The sequence below is a fragment of the Vespa velutina genome, chromosome 5 (genome assembly GCF_912470025.1).
Source record: "Vespa velutina chromosome 5, iVesVel2.1, whole genome shotgun sequence".
NCBI lineage: Eukaryota > Metazoa > Arthropoda > Insecta > Hymenoptera > Vespidae > Vespa > Vespa velutina.
In genome coordinates, this window is record NC_062192.1 from 4,898,435 (window position 1) to 4,914,581 (window position 16,147).

Here is a 16,147-nt window from a genome sequence, read left to right on the forward strand (position 1 = left end):
ACGAAACGAACATGGAAGTGTTCTGATTGGGAAAATTATAATTGTTGAAGATATATTGGAAGAGTAAAAAAATTTGAGTAAAAAAGTTAAATTGAGACTAAAAGAGAAACTTTATTTAAGCAGTGCCATTATATTGTATAAAATGATCGATACAATTTTATTTATTCTTTTAATAATAATTACCTTTTTTCAAATAATATGATTGAAAGTATATTCTTTTTATCATATCGATGTGACTTTTTTTCTTTTTTTTTTTTTTTTTCTTTCTTTCTTTTATCACGGATAACAAAATATTGTTAACAACTTTTTGTCCATTTCCAATATCACAATATCAGCTTGATAGATAGGTCGTTCGGACGAGATGACCATGGTCCATAACTTTAATTTGTTTCGGAAAAAAGGGAAGAGAAATACATACATACGTGGAATTTTTACAACTTGATCGATCACATGGATCAAACACAGTGAAAGCCCGCGGGCTTGGGAACCCATGGGACATGTCGCGTGCAAATGCTTGTTTAATCGTTGATCCTCACTGCTCTTGTGTCTACGGTTTTGAATTTCAACGGTGGTGGACACGCGATATCGCAATTTTACGGAACGTAAGCACGAATGATAGAAACTCCGTTTATCTTCTGTCATGCGCTAACGTATTTCAAAGATCAGAACGACGGATAAAATCGTTGAATAAATCTTTTTGAATTAACTTTAATAAGGCACATTGTGTGTGCCGCGCATCGATACAAAATAAAAAGAGACAAAGTTATTTAACGATATTAATAACCGATAAAAGGTATTAACGCAGAAAGTAGAAAATTATTTGGCGAATTCAAATCAATTTTATACTTTTATATTTATTTATCAGGAAACGATTGCACTTGATACAAAGATATTCAATAAAATTTGCTCATTCTTTTATTAACAAAAATGTTTCCCTACGGATATTATTTTCAAGACTGATTAAATCGATGTAGAATATAAGATCATCCCAGATCTCTTAAGTAATCTCATTTTTGTTAAGGAGGAACAATTTCCCCCTTCACGTCATGCCTCATTTAACTCGTAAAATTTTATATAAGGGCGGTTTCATCGCATAAAATAAATTATTATTATTGACTATGATATTTCATGTAGGTATCAGAAACAATCAATTCTTTAATAATATTAAATTCTTTTCTTTTAAAAATGTTTCGCGAAAATAATAATCAAAATTGATATAACTCTCTTATCTTCTAAATAATAGAACATATAATTAACTCCCGAGTAATAAAATGAGAGTATAAAATTATAATAAATTCAGCTAAATAATTAAAATGATTGTAAACATTGCATATTATTATAATCCGAATTTGTTGGAATTCAATGAATCAATAAATTCGATAAAGCGTTTCTCAATTTCGAATGAGTGTCTAGAAAAAGCATAAAATTTGTCGTTCGATGTAAGAAAAAAAAAAAAAAAAAAGAAAAGAAAAGAAAAAAAAGTTAAAAAAGGGAAAGAAATAGAAGAAAAAAAATCTTATTACGATAACGTAATGCATATTGACATTGGACTAACATTTTCGACGATTTTCTTATCGACTTGAGCTTATGCTCAACGTGAAAAGGATTGGAGACTCATTTTCACAAATGCACCCAATGGAGAGAGATCGTAACCGGGTGCGAACGATTTCGCGGTGTATCACCATAGGGATGAGGGAAAGAAGAGAGAAAAGAGACAAAGTGTTTCAACGGGAATCTCAATATTCAGAACGGAATGAATTTTTGTAGCACCGATGAAGGATGAAAAATGTACGATACTTACTGTTTTTCGACAGTCTCATCTTCTCTTACGAGAACTTGGTAAAATTGAATCGGTGGCACGTTCGATGAAAGAAGTGAAGAAAAGAAGGAAAAAAAAAGGAAAGAAAGAAAGAAAGAAAGAAAGAAAGAAAGAAAGAATCAAAAAAGAGTTTCTTTTGTACAAAATGAAGTCTATCTATCCTCTCTTTCTCTTTTCCACTTCCATACTTTTTCTTACTACCAAGAACGATGCTTTACAGGGTGGACTTTTAAAACTCACAAACGATCCCTTGTCCTTCTTTCTTGTTCTTTCTGTTTCATTCTTCGGCACTTCTTTTCTAAAATGTTCGGTCACTTTCTGGATCACCGTTACTTCTATGTACACGTACATAAGTATATGTATAAGTATATATTTACTCCAAAGAATGCTCGGAACGTTTCTACAGTTCAATCCGTCTTACTACTTTCTCTTTCCTGTTTTCTTTCAACGTGGTTCGATATTGTTTGTGATAAAAAAAAAAAAAAGAAGAAAAAGAAAAAGAAAAAGAAAAAAGAAGAAAGAAAAATACAGCTAGCTTCTAACTGTAGAAGCATTAACTAGTCTTGAGAGGATATTTTCTCAGAGGACTTCGAAACTCTTTCTTTTGAATCTATGAATAAAAGACCATAAGGAGGACGTAGGGAGGGTATACTCGACGTTATTAGAGATACACGTCTTCCAAGTAACCATAACCTCGTAAGCCGATGTAATATTTCAGTGTTCGCATCTATTTGCCAGGGAACGAGGAACTATGCTTTCTTGAAAAAGAGAGAGAAGAAAAAAGGCGAAGGGTAAAAAAAAAAAAATTGAATGGCTCGACGGCATGTGCGCGAAGAAACGCGAAAGAATGATGGTATGGTGCTAAGAAAACTAATGCTACAAGAGATGTTTTCTTTTGCATTTCTTACCTTGTCTTTTATCTGGTAAATCCGTAGAGAGATGAGGAGATAGGAGATTGCGACAGAAAGAGAGTGAGAGAGAGAGAAAGAAAGAGGGACGGGACAAGTAGGAAGAAGAACGAAAAAAGCAAGAGTGATGGAAAAATTGACAATAGCTTCTTCAATTTTTCTTATCATCGATAACGAATTATAACAAGTTTAACAACTTCTGTTCAACTCTGTAATTATAGTCTCGTAATACGGACTCGATTGACTCGTTATTAATAACTCGAGTTAAAAGTAAGTTAAAACTGTCGTTCGTACTGCTTTCGGACTATCTGGATAAATGAATGTGTCTTTGAAACTTTTCTTAAAAGTTCTGCAGCTTTTTTATCTTTTCTTTTTTTTTTTTTTTCCTTTTTTTTTTGAAAGATAAAGAGATAGAGATATTGGGAAAGATAGAGACATTCTTTATCGTATTGGAAATGGGATAAAAATTTAGCTTAATCAACGCTTCCATTTCAAAGAAGATAAATGTTACGTAACAGTAAGGAAAAAGTGTCAATGTTGAAGTCAAGAATGTAAAAAAAAAAAAAAAAAAAAAAGAAAAGAAAAAAGACAAAGAAAAAAACCTTGACTCATATTTTTCTTTTGAATAACTATATACGTATACGTATGTACGTCGACGCCTATCGCAAAGCAATATATTAATCACTCGATTTCTGACTTTCGTTGCGGCCTGCAAAATAAATCCAATATCGCTTTTTAATTACACATCGACCGAGTGGTTTCCGATTCGCATTAAAGCGTGCTCACTGCTTCGGGTTCGCATCGCACTGGATACGTGTAATGAATGAGGGTATGGCAAAACCGCAAGCGAAATTTTTGAGTTATTAACGTGAAAAGTAGCGTTTAATCGTTTCTCGATTCGGCGAGTCGGTTTGAACTGACGATAGATTGTTTCGTTCCGCATGATATATATCGCACTTGTCGTTTACCTAAACTCACATAATTGAGAACAATTCTTCGTTATAATTTTAAAACTTAAATACATACAATTGTTGAATTATAACACATTGATATTTAATATAGCTTAATGCTCGATGTAATAACATACGTGTAATAATTTTCTTTATCGTTAAATTTGATTTAAAAGAAAATTATGATAATATAATTTTGCCATTACTTCGGTTCTATTATTTATTTAATTAATCAATATAATATTATCCTTTAAATATTTCTAATGAAAATTAATTAATTATGTATTAAATGGATTAAGAGAAAATGATATTGAATTGATGAAAGATAAAAAAAAAAAAAAAGACAAAAAAAAAAGAAACAGAAGGAAAGAACGATCGTTATCGAAAAGTAGGTAAAGGATATTCTATGTGTTAAGAAAAATCAGGGAATGAGGGAGGTGTCCTCGATCGCGAAGGCGTTGACTCGATTCTCGTGAAACACGGAGCTCGCTTGACCCAGGTTCAAATTCACTCGAACGGAATTTCAAAGGGTCGTGTCGCGGTCGTAGCGCTGCCCGTAAATCAGCCCTATCGATTTCTTTCTTCTCGACGAACTCGAAGGATTTTAACCGTTCGACATGGTGTTACCTACGCTGTTGAACTTTTCCATGTATGTACGTAAGTATATATATATATATATATATATATATATATATATATATATACATACATATATATTCTGACTTCTCTGTGTGCATCTGTTTGAGTTGGTCTTGAGTAACTTGAGGAAGAGAGAGAAAGAGAGAGAAAGAGAGAGAGAGAGAGAGAGAGAGAGAGAGAGAGAGAGAGAGAAGAGAAAAAGTTAAACCTTTCGTGGTAGTATGTTGGAAAAGGCATCGAAACCCTTCCGTTTATCGAGACTCGTTCGCTCGTAGAAAAATATATTATAGTCGTGAGAGGTGTGACTCCAGAGTAAAAAGCGATGCATTCGAAGCCGAGTGGAAAAATCAGGTCGGTTTACTGTTCTTATCTCTCTTTCCTTCTTTCTCCTCTCTCTTTCTTTCGAAGTCGGACAAGTACACGACGCTGATAAATGTCTGCCTCGAGTTTCGTCCTGCTTCGAGCTTTCTTTAACTGTATTGTCTCTTGTTCGCTCGTTCTCTCGCTCACGTTGGCTGACTCGCGAGAAAATTACGCGTTTTCTACGGAAAATTTTGCAGACCGACCGACCGACCATTGAGCAAAGGAGTGAAGTAAAAAAGGAATGAGGGGGAGTTCAAAATCGCTTATTACGCGTCTACATAGTGGTTTAAATCAAAAAGACGAGGAGGAGAGCACGACTACCTAGAGAGAAAATTTTATACCTCCTGGTTGAAAGACAATTAATCATCCATCTTCTCACGTTCTTCGCTTTCTGGAATCTGGCAGAAAGTATGCATTCGCGGTTAATGAGGATGCCGTAAGTTGACTGAATTCTATCGAAAGTTCGTCGTCTCTTCTATTTTCACGTTGGTGTCTTCCTGTCGATGTGCGATGGGCTATGCTTCAATCATTCTTAATTTTTTTCTCTTTCTATCTATTCCTTTTTTTTTTTTCTTTTTTTTTTCCCCCGAGAATCGATAAAATAATAAATAAAATTACGAGAATTTTCATTAGAGAGATTATAACGTTTAATCAATCCTTTTTAGATAATATATTTTTCCTTAATTTTATTCTTTGAGTAGAGCGTAAAATTGATTACAATATTTTATTTCCTTATAATATACATTATAGATAAATGTTGTTAAGGATTGTTCAAATCGTATTACTTAATACACATTTTATATTATATCTTCTATTTGTTATAACTTTTTATACAACTTAATATTGAAAATAATATAGCTTAAGACACTTATTAATATATGCTCAATTTTTTACTAAGAACGAATTAAGTCTTTATATGAGATACATTTTATAAATATATATCTGATTTGTCTTTGTTATATATATATATATATATATATATATATATATATTTATTAATTGATGTCGATTATATTTAGCAATAAGAAATAAACTGATGATGTAAAATTTATATGATCAATATGTATTTGATAATTCTGATTTAATTAATTTTATATTATATCTCTTGAAACGATTATATTATTTATTCGATCGATTTAAAACAAATTTATTTTCATATAACATTTTATTATTTCTATTAGCTATTGTTTTTAATTGAATTTCAAGAACGCTTACTTCAACATTCTATTATACGGTTTGGTTTCGGTGAAAAAAAAAAAAAAAAAAAAAAAAAAAAAAAAAAAAGAAAAGAAAAAATATTCTCGTTTCTAACGAGGAGAATATAGATGTAATTAAAAGAGAGAACGCAAAAGCGTATAATTAAAAGTCAAGTTAAATTAAGTCATAGAACGAACTATAGATACTTACATTTACATGTATTCCACTCACGTTGTACGCGCTTTGGGGTGGCATTCGTTCGGTCACGTAACGATAGAATTCTACCTCTTCTAAGCTCCATTGAATGCTGTACAACGATGAACCCTCTAGGTCGTACGTGCAAGTCAGTATGACGGTGTCACCAGATCTTACCATTGCTGGGACGTTGATCGTTAAATCCTTTAAGCCCGTAACACCTGAAAAATATTTAACGAGAACGTGCAACGAATTACATTTACGTGTAAAATAAATCCTGTGCATGAAGTATCATGACGCGAGGCTCTATGTCGCGAGCACCATTTGTCAGATATTTTATTTATCTTTTACAAACGTTTGTGCGTCATAAACATTTATGGTAAGAGCCAGAGAGAATGGTTTTAACCAGAAATACAGTGTTTTGGTCGTTGTAAATCCTATGAAAAAGAATGGAAGAGAGAAAGAGCAAAAGATAGAGATAGATAGATAGATAGAGAGAGAGAGAGAGAGAGAGAGAGAGAGAGAGAAAGAGAGAGAGAGAGAGAGAGAGAAAAGCACTCGAGCAGATTTAGATAAAAATATTTTTTGCGAAAAAGCGAGCGAAAAGCAGAAGCAACTATGTGAGTGCAAAAACGAAGAAAAAAGAAGAATACGGAGGAATTAGAAAGACGAACGAGGTACAATAATTTTTCGAAATGGTGTTATTGTTCCGTTGTGTCACTTGAAATTGGCAATATCGTTTGTACTGCACACGAGTCATATACAGGTTTCGATTGTCGTCAAGATCGAAGAGACTTAGAACGTATTCCCATTTGAGACCATGAAATAACCCATGTGTCCATCGTCTTTCGAAAGAACGTTCCGAATGAACAGTTTTCTTTCGTAAAAAGTAATAAAAAATATTGATCCTCTGGTTTACGAAGATTGCATCATATATATTTGTCGATAAATAGATCATCAAATTTTATAGCGTACTTATATACGTCAAAAATTCAATTTAATTTTTTATCTTTTATTTATTTATTTATTTTCTTTCTTATTATAATATGCGCCCTCGTTGATATATATATATATATATATATATATATATGTAGTATTACAAATGAAAGCTTGAAATTAATATAATCCAATTTTATTATAATATATATACTCAATATTATAATACATATACTCAATTATTCACTTGTAATATATATATATATATATATATATATATATATATATATATTACAAGTGAATAATTGAGTATACTGGATATCTTTACAATAGAAACTCATTGCACGTTTTAAATTCATCATCAAAGTAAAAGCTGTGACATTTAGCTTTTGAGTAGAAATCTTCCTACCGTATATTATCCTTTGCGCGAAACTTAATCTAAAATAATGTGTTTCAAACTCGATATTGTGGTATAGCTGTCTGATGAATACTACACGACACGTAGGTATCGTACAGTACCGTATAACGTACTTCCTAAACTCTCTAGCATTATATACAAAGTCAAACTTAATCTCGCATCCCTAAGAAACATACGGACTCGTATTTACTGCATTTCCCTTCCTTTACCATGATCCATTTAAATCAACTCTGTACCTTCCCGCTCTCAATATCGTCGTTACGAAACTGTAAATTTCATGTCATTGTCGTCTCTTATATATATATATATATATAAGAGAAATGATATTTAAAAAAGAAAATGGAATAGAATTCCATTCCATCGCTGAAAAATACTATATATGAAAAATTTTTAATGTCATACATGCTATTTTAAAAGGATTTCTAACTCTCATACACATACATACACACACACACACACACACACACATACACTAGACTTCAAATATTAATCCTAATCTGTAATATTTAAAATTCATAAAGTATTTCATATCGTTCCATTTCAACTGCCATTTATCTGAGAAGATTCTTTAAAGCCATTTCCTTTCAAGGATCAAAGAAAAGAAGAAGGTTGACTGTTACTATTATCATTTTTTTTCGTCCTTATATGTACTTTTTTTATCTTTCGTCTTTTCAAGTCTCTCTCTCTTTCTCTTTCTCTCTCTCTCTCTCTCTCTCTCTCTCACTCTCTCTTTTTGACTTTTTCTTTATCTTAGTGACTTACATGGTGCGATTGAGGAACAAGTCGTACTTACCTAGGATACATAAGCGCCCTAATTCGCTAAAGTTAGCCACATTCCCAGCCAATTAATTTTCATAACAGCCGTTCTAATCTGCAGCTTTGCCCTTTAACACGGCGGATGTATTTCATCCGACCCATTAGGGCTTCAGAGAAAGTCGGGTTAACCGCCATATCTCGGCTTCTTCGGCGGCACGGATGTCTAATTAGATTAATAAATAAGATTGTGCGGTTTTGAAAAAGATACGATTGAACGAAATAGAGAACAAACGTTTAATGAAATGATTTTAAATTGCAAACGAATATGAGGTACAAATGTTGCACGTGAAATTTTTCTTATTTTTGTAATTTTTTTTCTTTTCTTTTCTTTTTTTTTTTTTTTTCAATCGAAGGGAAACGTAGTCATTTACCTGCTTCAAATAAATTAATATCTTTCCTGTTGTTTATTCCGTATTAAATCGATTTTAATAAGAAGAAACCTTCAAGGGAACATTTCTCTTTGATATTCTTCTTCGTAATTAATTATTTCGTTGACAGAAAGAGAAAGCAACTTCGACTGTAAATTCCGTCTCGCAGCAACTTCATTATTAAAATCGGATTTATTGTAAATAAAATAGATTGCCATCTTGGGTTCATCGAAAACGAGGGATTTTGATGGTCAAAAAAAAAAAAAAAAAAAAAAAGAAATCAATCGTTCAACTTCATCTTTACTACTTTCTTTTTCGTTTTCTTTGTACTTGAAAAGAAAGAAAATCTTATTTCCGTCTTGAAACGAGGGTGAAAATGTACGAACGAAGAGACTCAAAAGCATAAAGGAAGGATGAGAATGGTGAAGAGGCTGACGAGATAGACGAAGAGAAGAGAAAAAGCATTAGGGTCGGTCGTCGCGATTAGACGAGCTTCGGTCTACATCGTACGACACTCTAGGGACGTTCAGACATCCTAAATGGACTTTACGCACACCATTAGGTTTAAGGGTGAAAGAGGAGTTAACTAGCCATGCACCAGAATCTTCGAGCCACGACTAATTAAGATAATAAATAACGCGTATATGTTAGAACAAGAGAGAGAGAGAGAGAGAGAGAGAGAGAGAGAGAGAGAGAGAGAATGAGAAAGAAATGAGGTGGATGGAAACATTTTACGGGATGATTATAATTTATATTATATTTCTCAATCGCCCAATTCAATAATCCCATCAACGTTCTTTATTTTATATCCATTAGAAAATTGAACAATCCTTCTATTTTTTTTTTTTTTTTTTTTTTTTTTTTTATATTGAATGAGAAATTTTCAGCTTTATTTTCGATATATGAAGAATTGTGGGGAAAGAAATTGCATGTTCTTTTTTTTTTCCAAAAGCAGCAACAAAAATACGAACTTCTGACAAATTTGTCATCGATGGATGAACTATAAGTATCAAATAGAGATAAATATATATTATATTGATAAAATTAAATGTTATATTGTGATTTTAAAAATCGTATTGATGTTGGATTTGATTTTTCTTTTTATAATTACTTCATTCTGAAGTGTGATTTTATATTCGTTACATGAAATATTACATTATCTTTCGTGGGAGATGTATTTGAAATGAAAAGATGTAAGGAAATCGATACGACGTTCAAAAGTTATTGAGGATATTCCTTTCACGCTAGCCATTTCGAAAGAATGGTCTTTGTTTTGATGTTTCATCGAATTTTGTCTATAGTTTTCTCTTAAAAATGAAAATGCGAATATTTGGAGGCCTTTCTTTATTTTCGAGATATCTCTTTCCCACGCATTACATCGGAACCGTTGTTGTTAGAGAACCAATAACGTGTAAAGTTTTCAACGTTGCTAAACACAAACACATAGACGCAATACAAACGCAATGTTACATTGAAAAAGCTGCAGACAATAGGATTTGAAGGGAGACAACGATTTTCGAAAAACATTTGTCCAGAAAGTTTATTGGATATTTTATTTTCGGCGACTGTTCGAAACGATATATCCAGTAGTGTATCCGTGCTCGCTATCCATCGATATATATATATATATATATATATATATATATATGTATATATATATTCGTCCGAAGGGATGGATGTGCCTATGTAAAACTGCGGAAAATCAATCGAATGGTCGCTACGCTGTCAGCTAACATAAAGCGTAACAGACTGTTTTAACCGAAATTGTTACAACCATCGTTTCATGTTTTCTTTGTTAAATTTTTCCATTCCAATTTTATCATTTTCCAAATAGAACTTATCGGGTTTGAATTCATTTTATCATTTTTTTTTTTTTCTTTTTTGTTCTTTTTTTTAACAGAACTTATCGGGCTTGAATTCATTTTCTTTATATTAATTATAAAATTTCATAAAATTATTATTTTATTATTATTATTTTTTTTTTCCTTTTGATTAAAGAATCGCTTTTATTTTTTTGCTTTTACATTTTAATCTGAACAAATTTTTAATGAAAACAATTTTTATCACTTTGCATGAACCAATATGCGCTTATAGATAGATCCCTTTTTATCTTCTTTTATTTATCTTAATCCAATGTCAACATTCACAAATGGAAAAATGGGAAAAGAAACACACGGTGCAAAAAGAAATACACTTACTCAAGGAGCCGACTATTTTTTTTTCTTTTTACAGCTGATACTAAAATACCTCGTTTTATCGGTAATCGTTTCAATCGTGTGGTCCGAAATTTCGCACTTTTCGAATGTGTTTCAAATAAATAGAAAGCTCATTCGAGAGCGTGCTTAAAGGAAGAAGAATGGAGATAGAAAGATAGAAGAGATCGGTAGATACATTACACGTACGCGATAGTAAATAGTGGCTCGATCGTGCCGATACAGAAGCATGTAAATTAAGGAGTTGCTTTAGAGATGACTTCTACCTCTCGAACATTAAATGAAAGTATGTGTATATGCGTGTGTGTGTATAATAGATAGATAAATAGATAGATAGATAGATAGATAGATAGATAGAGAGAGAGAGGGAGAGAGAGAGAGAGAGAGAGAGAGAGAGAGAGAGAGGAAGATAAAAATACAAATTGACAATGAACGCACAACTCGTGCAAGATTAAAATTAAAGAGTTTATTCATTATTCATTCTGATTGATTTAATTATTATAATTCTTTTATTTATTCCATAGAGTTGATTAATATCGAAATAATTTCTTTTTAATATCATCGAGATCAAAATAATCATCAACCTTATTTGTAATTTACAGTTGATTAGAAATTAATGTAATAAATTTAATAAAACTCTGACGAATGAAATTAGTCGAAAATCAATATAATTGAACCAAAGTTGAGGAACAATTACAATAACGGATCAAAAGAGAAGATCTGTCTTACTGTTGCATTGTTTTCGATTGAATCGCTTTGCACATGTACGTTTGTCACGATCCTCAGTCGGTAAAGCAATCCTTCGAAATGAACATTCCGTTAGTTATAGAGAAGGAGATAGATAGATAGATAGAGAGAAAGAGAGAGAAAGAGAGAGAGAAAGACGGATACAGAGAGATAAACTGGATGGAGGAATGGAAAGCCTCGATTACAATGCATGTCTTCGCAATTGTTGCTTTAAATGGAGCGTGTTTCGTAAAGTTTCAAGGTACACGAAAATGGGTAATTCGAACGCAAATTACAAACAGTCGAAACGTTAATGGAAATTACAAGGACCATGCTGAGATTCGAAAGAAAGTGTAATTAAAGTGAGAAACTATAGACTGGCGTATAGGGTGGGGACGATGATCGTAATTTATATGAAAAATTTTTATTAAATGAACGACATATATTTGGATTATTATACAGTATGAGGACGTTTATCGAAAAATGAAATTTAATATTACACGAACGTAATTTAGCTGGCGATGGACTTATCGTATCAATACACACAGCCCATACCGTTATCGTTGAGCTTGGCTGACTTTTCTAACCCGCCTCAATTTTCATCGGATCAACGATCTCATTCCGTTTAGTATGTATATAGAAAGGTCATTGCCTTCGAAAATACGCGACGTCAATTTCGTGCTTTCATAAAAGGAGCCATTTTGCTACTGGAGTTGGTCGATATTCTACCAAGACGGTTCCTTCCCGATAATTTACGTATTAAATTTTAAACTGCATTCCACGTGTAATAAAACGAGACTTTATCTTCGACGAACGCGCGTTAAGCCAATTATCTTGGCTTTCTACTTTGCTATCTTTTATCGTATTATCCTAAAGGATACGACAGTGAGATAAGAAAGAAAGATATTTAATATTATACCTTTCTTTTTAATTGTCGTCGTTACGTTTTTAAGCTTTTATTTTATTTGCCAATTTTCAAATGCGTCCAAATTTTAACTTTTTTCTTTCTTTCTCTTTTTCTTTCCTTCTTTTTTATTTTTTTTTTCTTTGCTTTTTTTCGTTTTTACTGTAAATGTACGAATCCTGGCTAAATTTTCGCGAAGAGTTTCCATTAAAAAGCCTCTCTCTTTCGCTTTCTCTCTCTTTCTCTTTCTCTCTGTTTATTCTGGCATTATTCAAACGTTAATCGAAAGCAAAGGGCAGGATGCGAGCGGTGGGAATGGCACGTAGCGCATCGCGAAATGGGATTGTTTGAGTTTGGCACGACCTAATTACGTGGATAATTATCGGAGGCTGATTGGTAGGCGTCGACGGTATTGGCTACTAATGAATATAGATAAATCGTAAGTGGCCGGTTATTGGTTTTGCAACGTGGTCGAGGACCGTACGGTGAGTGCTTCCATAGTGCAATATCTCTGATTTATGACGCGGCCTGAATACAAAGTATGGAAACTTCGGAAAGTATGTTTCGGATCAGTCTCACATTTTCTACTCGTTACAAGTCTACGAAAGTCTAATTAACTGGCGACTACAACGAAAAACTTTTTGCTTATTATCGATTTGACAGACTTAAAACAAATTGAAATAATAGTTTTAGTAGGTTAATATGTTCTAATTTTAAATAGGAAAATGAAAAGGATATTTGGAATAATACGTATATATCGGAGAGATTTTCTCAGTAGTATCAAATGCAAGATAATTATTTTCGTTGCATTCTAAAATAACATGCAATGTTTATCTATACGCTTTTAGTTTTAATAATATCTTTTTTTTTTTTTTTTTTTTTTTTTTTTTTTTTTTTGTTTTGTATGTAAAGACGACTTTTTTGCTTAATCTTATCGAATCTAATATTAAGCGAAAAAAGAAAAAAAGAAAAAAAAAAAAAAAAACAAGAATCTACATTATTGGAGCTTCGTTTTATTATTTCCTTTTTTCTTTTTCTTCATTTTTTTCATTTCAAAATTTAACATTAGAAAAAAGAAAATTTTGAAGCATGTTAGTCGATTTTTCTCAATGATCAATGACAAACGTTAATATACTTATTTAATTCAATCAATTGATCAAATAAAAATTCGAGAAATAATATTTTCTATATTGTTGAATTCTAATGTAGATGGTTTAATCAAGGATCGATCATTCTAAGTAACATATTATCATTTGGTTTATCTAATTACCATTTGAACGCATCACGGTGTTCGGAGAGAAGGCGGAAACGATATTTCTCGAAGCGACAGTTCTAAACGCATACCTGAGACCAATCACGAAGCTACGTCCCTGTTGTAGCGCAATCTCACGATCCAGTACATCGATCGGTGATAAATCTTAGGTTGGTCGGATTAGCAAGGTTGAAAATTTTCGACGCGAATGCACCGCGACGCGAGAAGCCAAACAAATCGAACTACAGGGACTCATTAGCCTAATTCTCTGTTCGACCATGTAATCGCATACGCACTAACAATAAGGCTCATGATTATGTTCGCGCTTATTAGTAGTACCAATATGTAAGCGTTGCCGTTCAAATCGATCTTGAAACGCGAATCACGTTCGACCTATCGAATTGCTACAATTGAATACTCACGATAGCCTTATCAAACTAGATACGCATGTAGATGTATTATTTACGTCGCATGATGCAAGATAACTCGTGATATTTCCCATGTAACAAATTTCACTTCAATTTGGTATAATTTCCAATATCGAAATTTTCACGAAATCAATGATATATAGTTTTAGAAAAGAAATTAATCAGTTCATTTTCATTTTTTGAATTTACATATGAATTTGAATTTATAGAAGAAATTTCTTAATATATCTCGTCGATAAGTATTATGGAATAAAATATCTTTCGAAATTATGCAAAATAGATTCTTGTATAATTACGAATGATCGTTGAAATGAAATCGCCTAGATCAATTGTATCATATGTAAACGTTTCTCTGAGCCTCGGGAGTCCTCTCGATCGGTGTTGGAACAGAAATTTGTTGTGCGAAGAGCCGAGAGAGTTTGGAAATCGCGTGGGAGCGAGAAGAGAGAAAGAGAGAGAGAGAGAGAGAAATAGATAGAGAGATAGAAAGAGGATGAGTACGAAGGGTAAACCTTAAAGCTGAAGATCGAAATTTGGCCTGAAACTATCGCAGGTGTGGGGGATTACTGAAGTAGAGAAGGGAGAGATAGAGAGAGAGATGGGAGAAAGAGCGAGCGAGTACGACGTACATTTTCGATTTAAACTTTCAACATACTATATATATATATATATATATATATATATATATATATATATATATATACACCTATAACGCACGACAACTTTAGAACGACAACTACCGAACGTTCGAACACATTCGCGGCTTGCACTTTGTTTTGCACCTTAACGGTAGGTGTCTTAGATACGGAAGTTTAATACGGTCCTTTATCGAACAGCCAGTAAGATCGATTTTCCCTTATATAAAAGCTCCAGAAAGTCGCAGTTGGTTTTCAAAAAAGATACGATTGAATTCCTTTATCGATGAAAAGTTTCCACAAATATTGTTTGCTTCGTTCGATTAATGAGACGATAGATATGTGAATTACGTTATATCTTCATCATTTTTCAATACTTCGATTTAACAATTTGAACAAAAGTAGAACGTACATTTAATAGTTTCGCATAAAGCTACGATGAGATAGCAAGTATTTCGTTTTTCTCATAAATTGAAGGATAACGATAGAATCTCCATAGAAAAATAACTCCTGTTCAGTGGGTCTCGACGCTAACTGCCATTTTCGTTTCGCGCCGTAACAGTCGAGATAGGAGATTTAATAGTGCCTTTTATCCATCGAGTCGTAAGACAAATGTTAGTACATAAAACTAGTGTCGTCTCCTCCTCTTCAACTCTTTCTTCTTCATACTCTCGGTGATCACTTGGAAAAAGGTACCTCAAGTGATAAACGTTCTCTACTAGAACAGAGTTGTTTACAATTCTACGAGTTTACGTCTATGAAAATTTTCAAACTTTCCCTTTCTCTCTCTTTCTCTCTTTCTTCCTCTCTTTCTCTCTTTATTCCTTTTATTTCCGTCAATACGTAGAAAAGAGCAACAACGACAAGATTTCTACTCTAACTCCACCATCGAGCATTTGTGCTGGGCAAAGAACCGTTTTCATATATGCATATTCTACATATGTAGATACGTCTTCCTCGTCCTTTTCCTTTTCCCCTTTTTCATATTCTAGCTAACCCTCCGTCGTATCCTCTTTGTCCACGCCAACGTTGATGCCTCTGGATAGGAAAGAAATGATTGTTGTCCTCACAATATTTTCCCAACACCGTAGATATTTTCCTTCTCTGGCGATTTACAGTGTGCTGTCTCACGCGTCTAACGAAATCTCCCTCTCTTGCTGTATACGATTTTTGCCCTACGGAGACATATGCGATGTAACAATGTATCTAGGTATGTTTTTCGTCACCGCATAAGCATGAAATACGGATAAATATAGTATGATTTTTATTTCGAGCGTCGATTTATTCCATAAGAAAAAAATGGTGAATTTTTGGAAAATGAATTAACATAGGTAATACTTTTATCATTCGCATTTTTAAAGAAAACTTCTTTTCGTCACT

The 16,147-nt window shown here is 32.7% G+C and overlaps 1 protein-coding gene across 7 annotated transcripts in view; it reads right to left on the reverse strand.

Annotated features, from left to right (window-relative positions):
- LOC124949310 (V-set and immunoglobulin domain-containing protein 2-like) overlaps positions 1 to 16,147 on the reverse strand; it is a 105,671-nt gene that overhangs the window by 25,168 nt on the left and 64,356 nt on the right. For 5 of the 7 annotated variants that reach the window (XM_047494184.1, XM_047494188.1, XM_047494187.1 and 2 more), the window contains exon 2: positions 6,087 to 6,292. In XM_047494184.1, the coding sequence (XP_047350140.1) occupies positions 6,087 to 6,292 (206 nt within the window). Of the gene's footprint in view, positions 1 to 2,727; positions 3,886 to 6,086; positions 6,293 to 8,218; positions 8,366 to 16,147 lie in introns of those variants that run through there. The other 2 variants (XM_047494190.1, XM_047494189.1) reach the window with 2 other exon arrangements.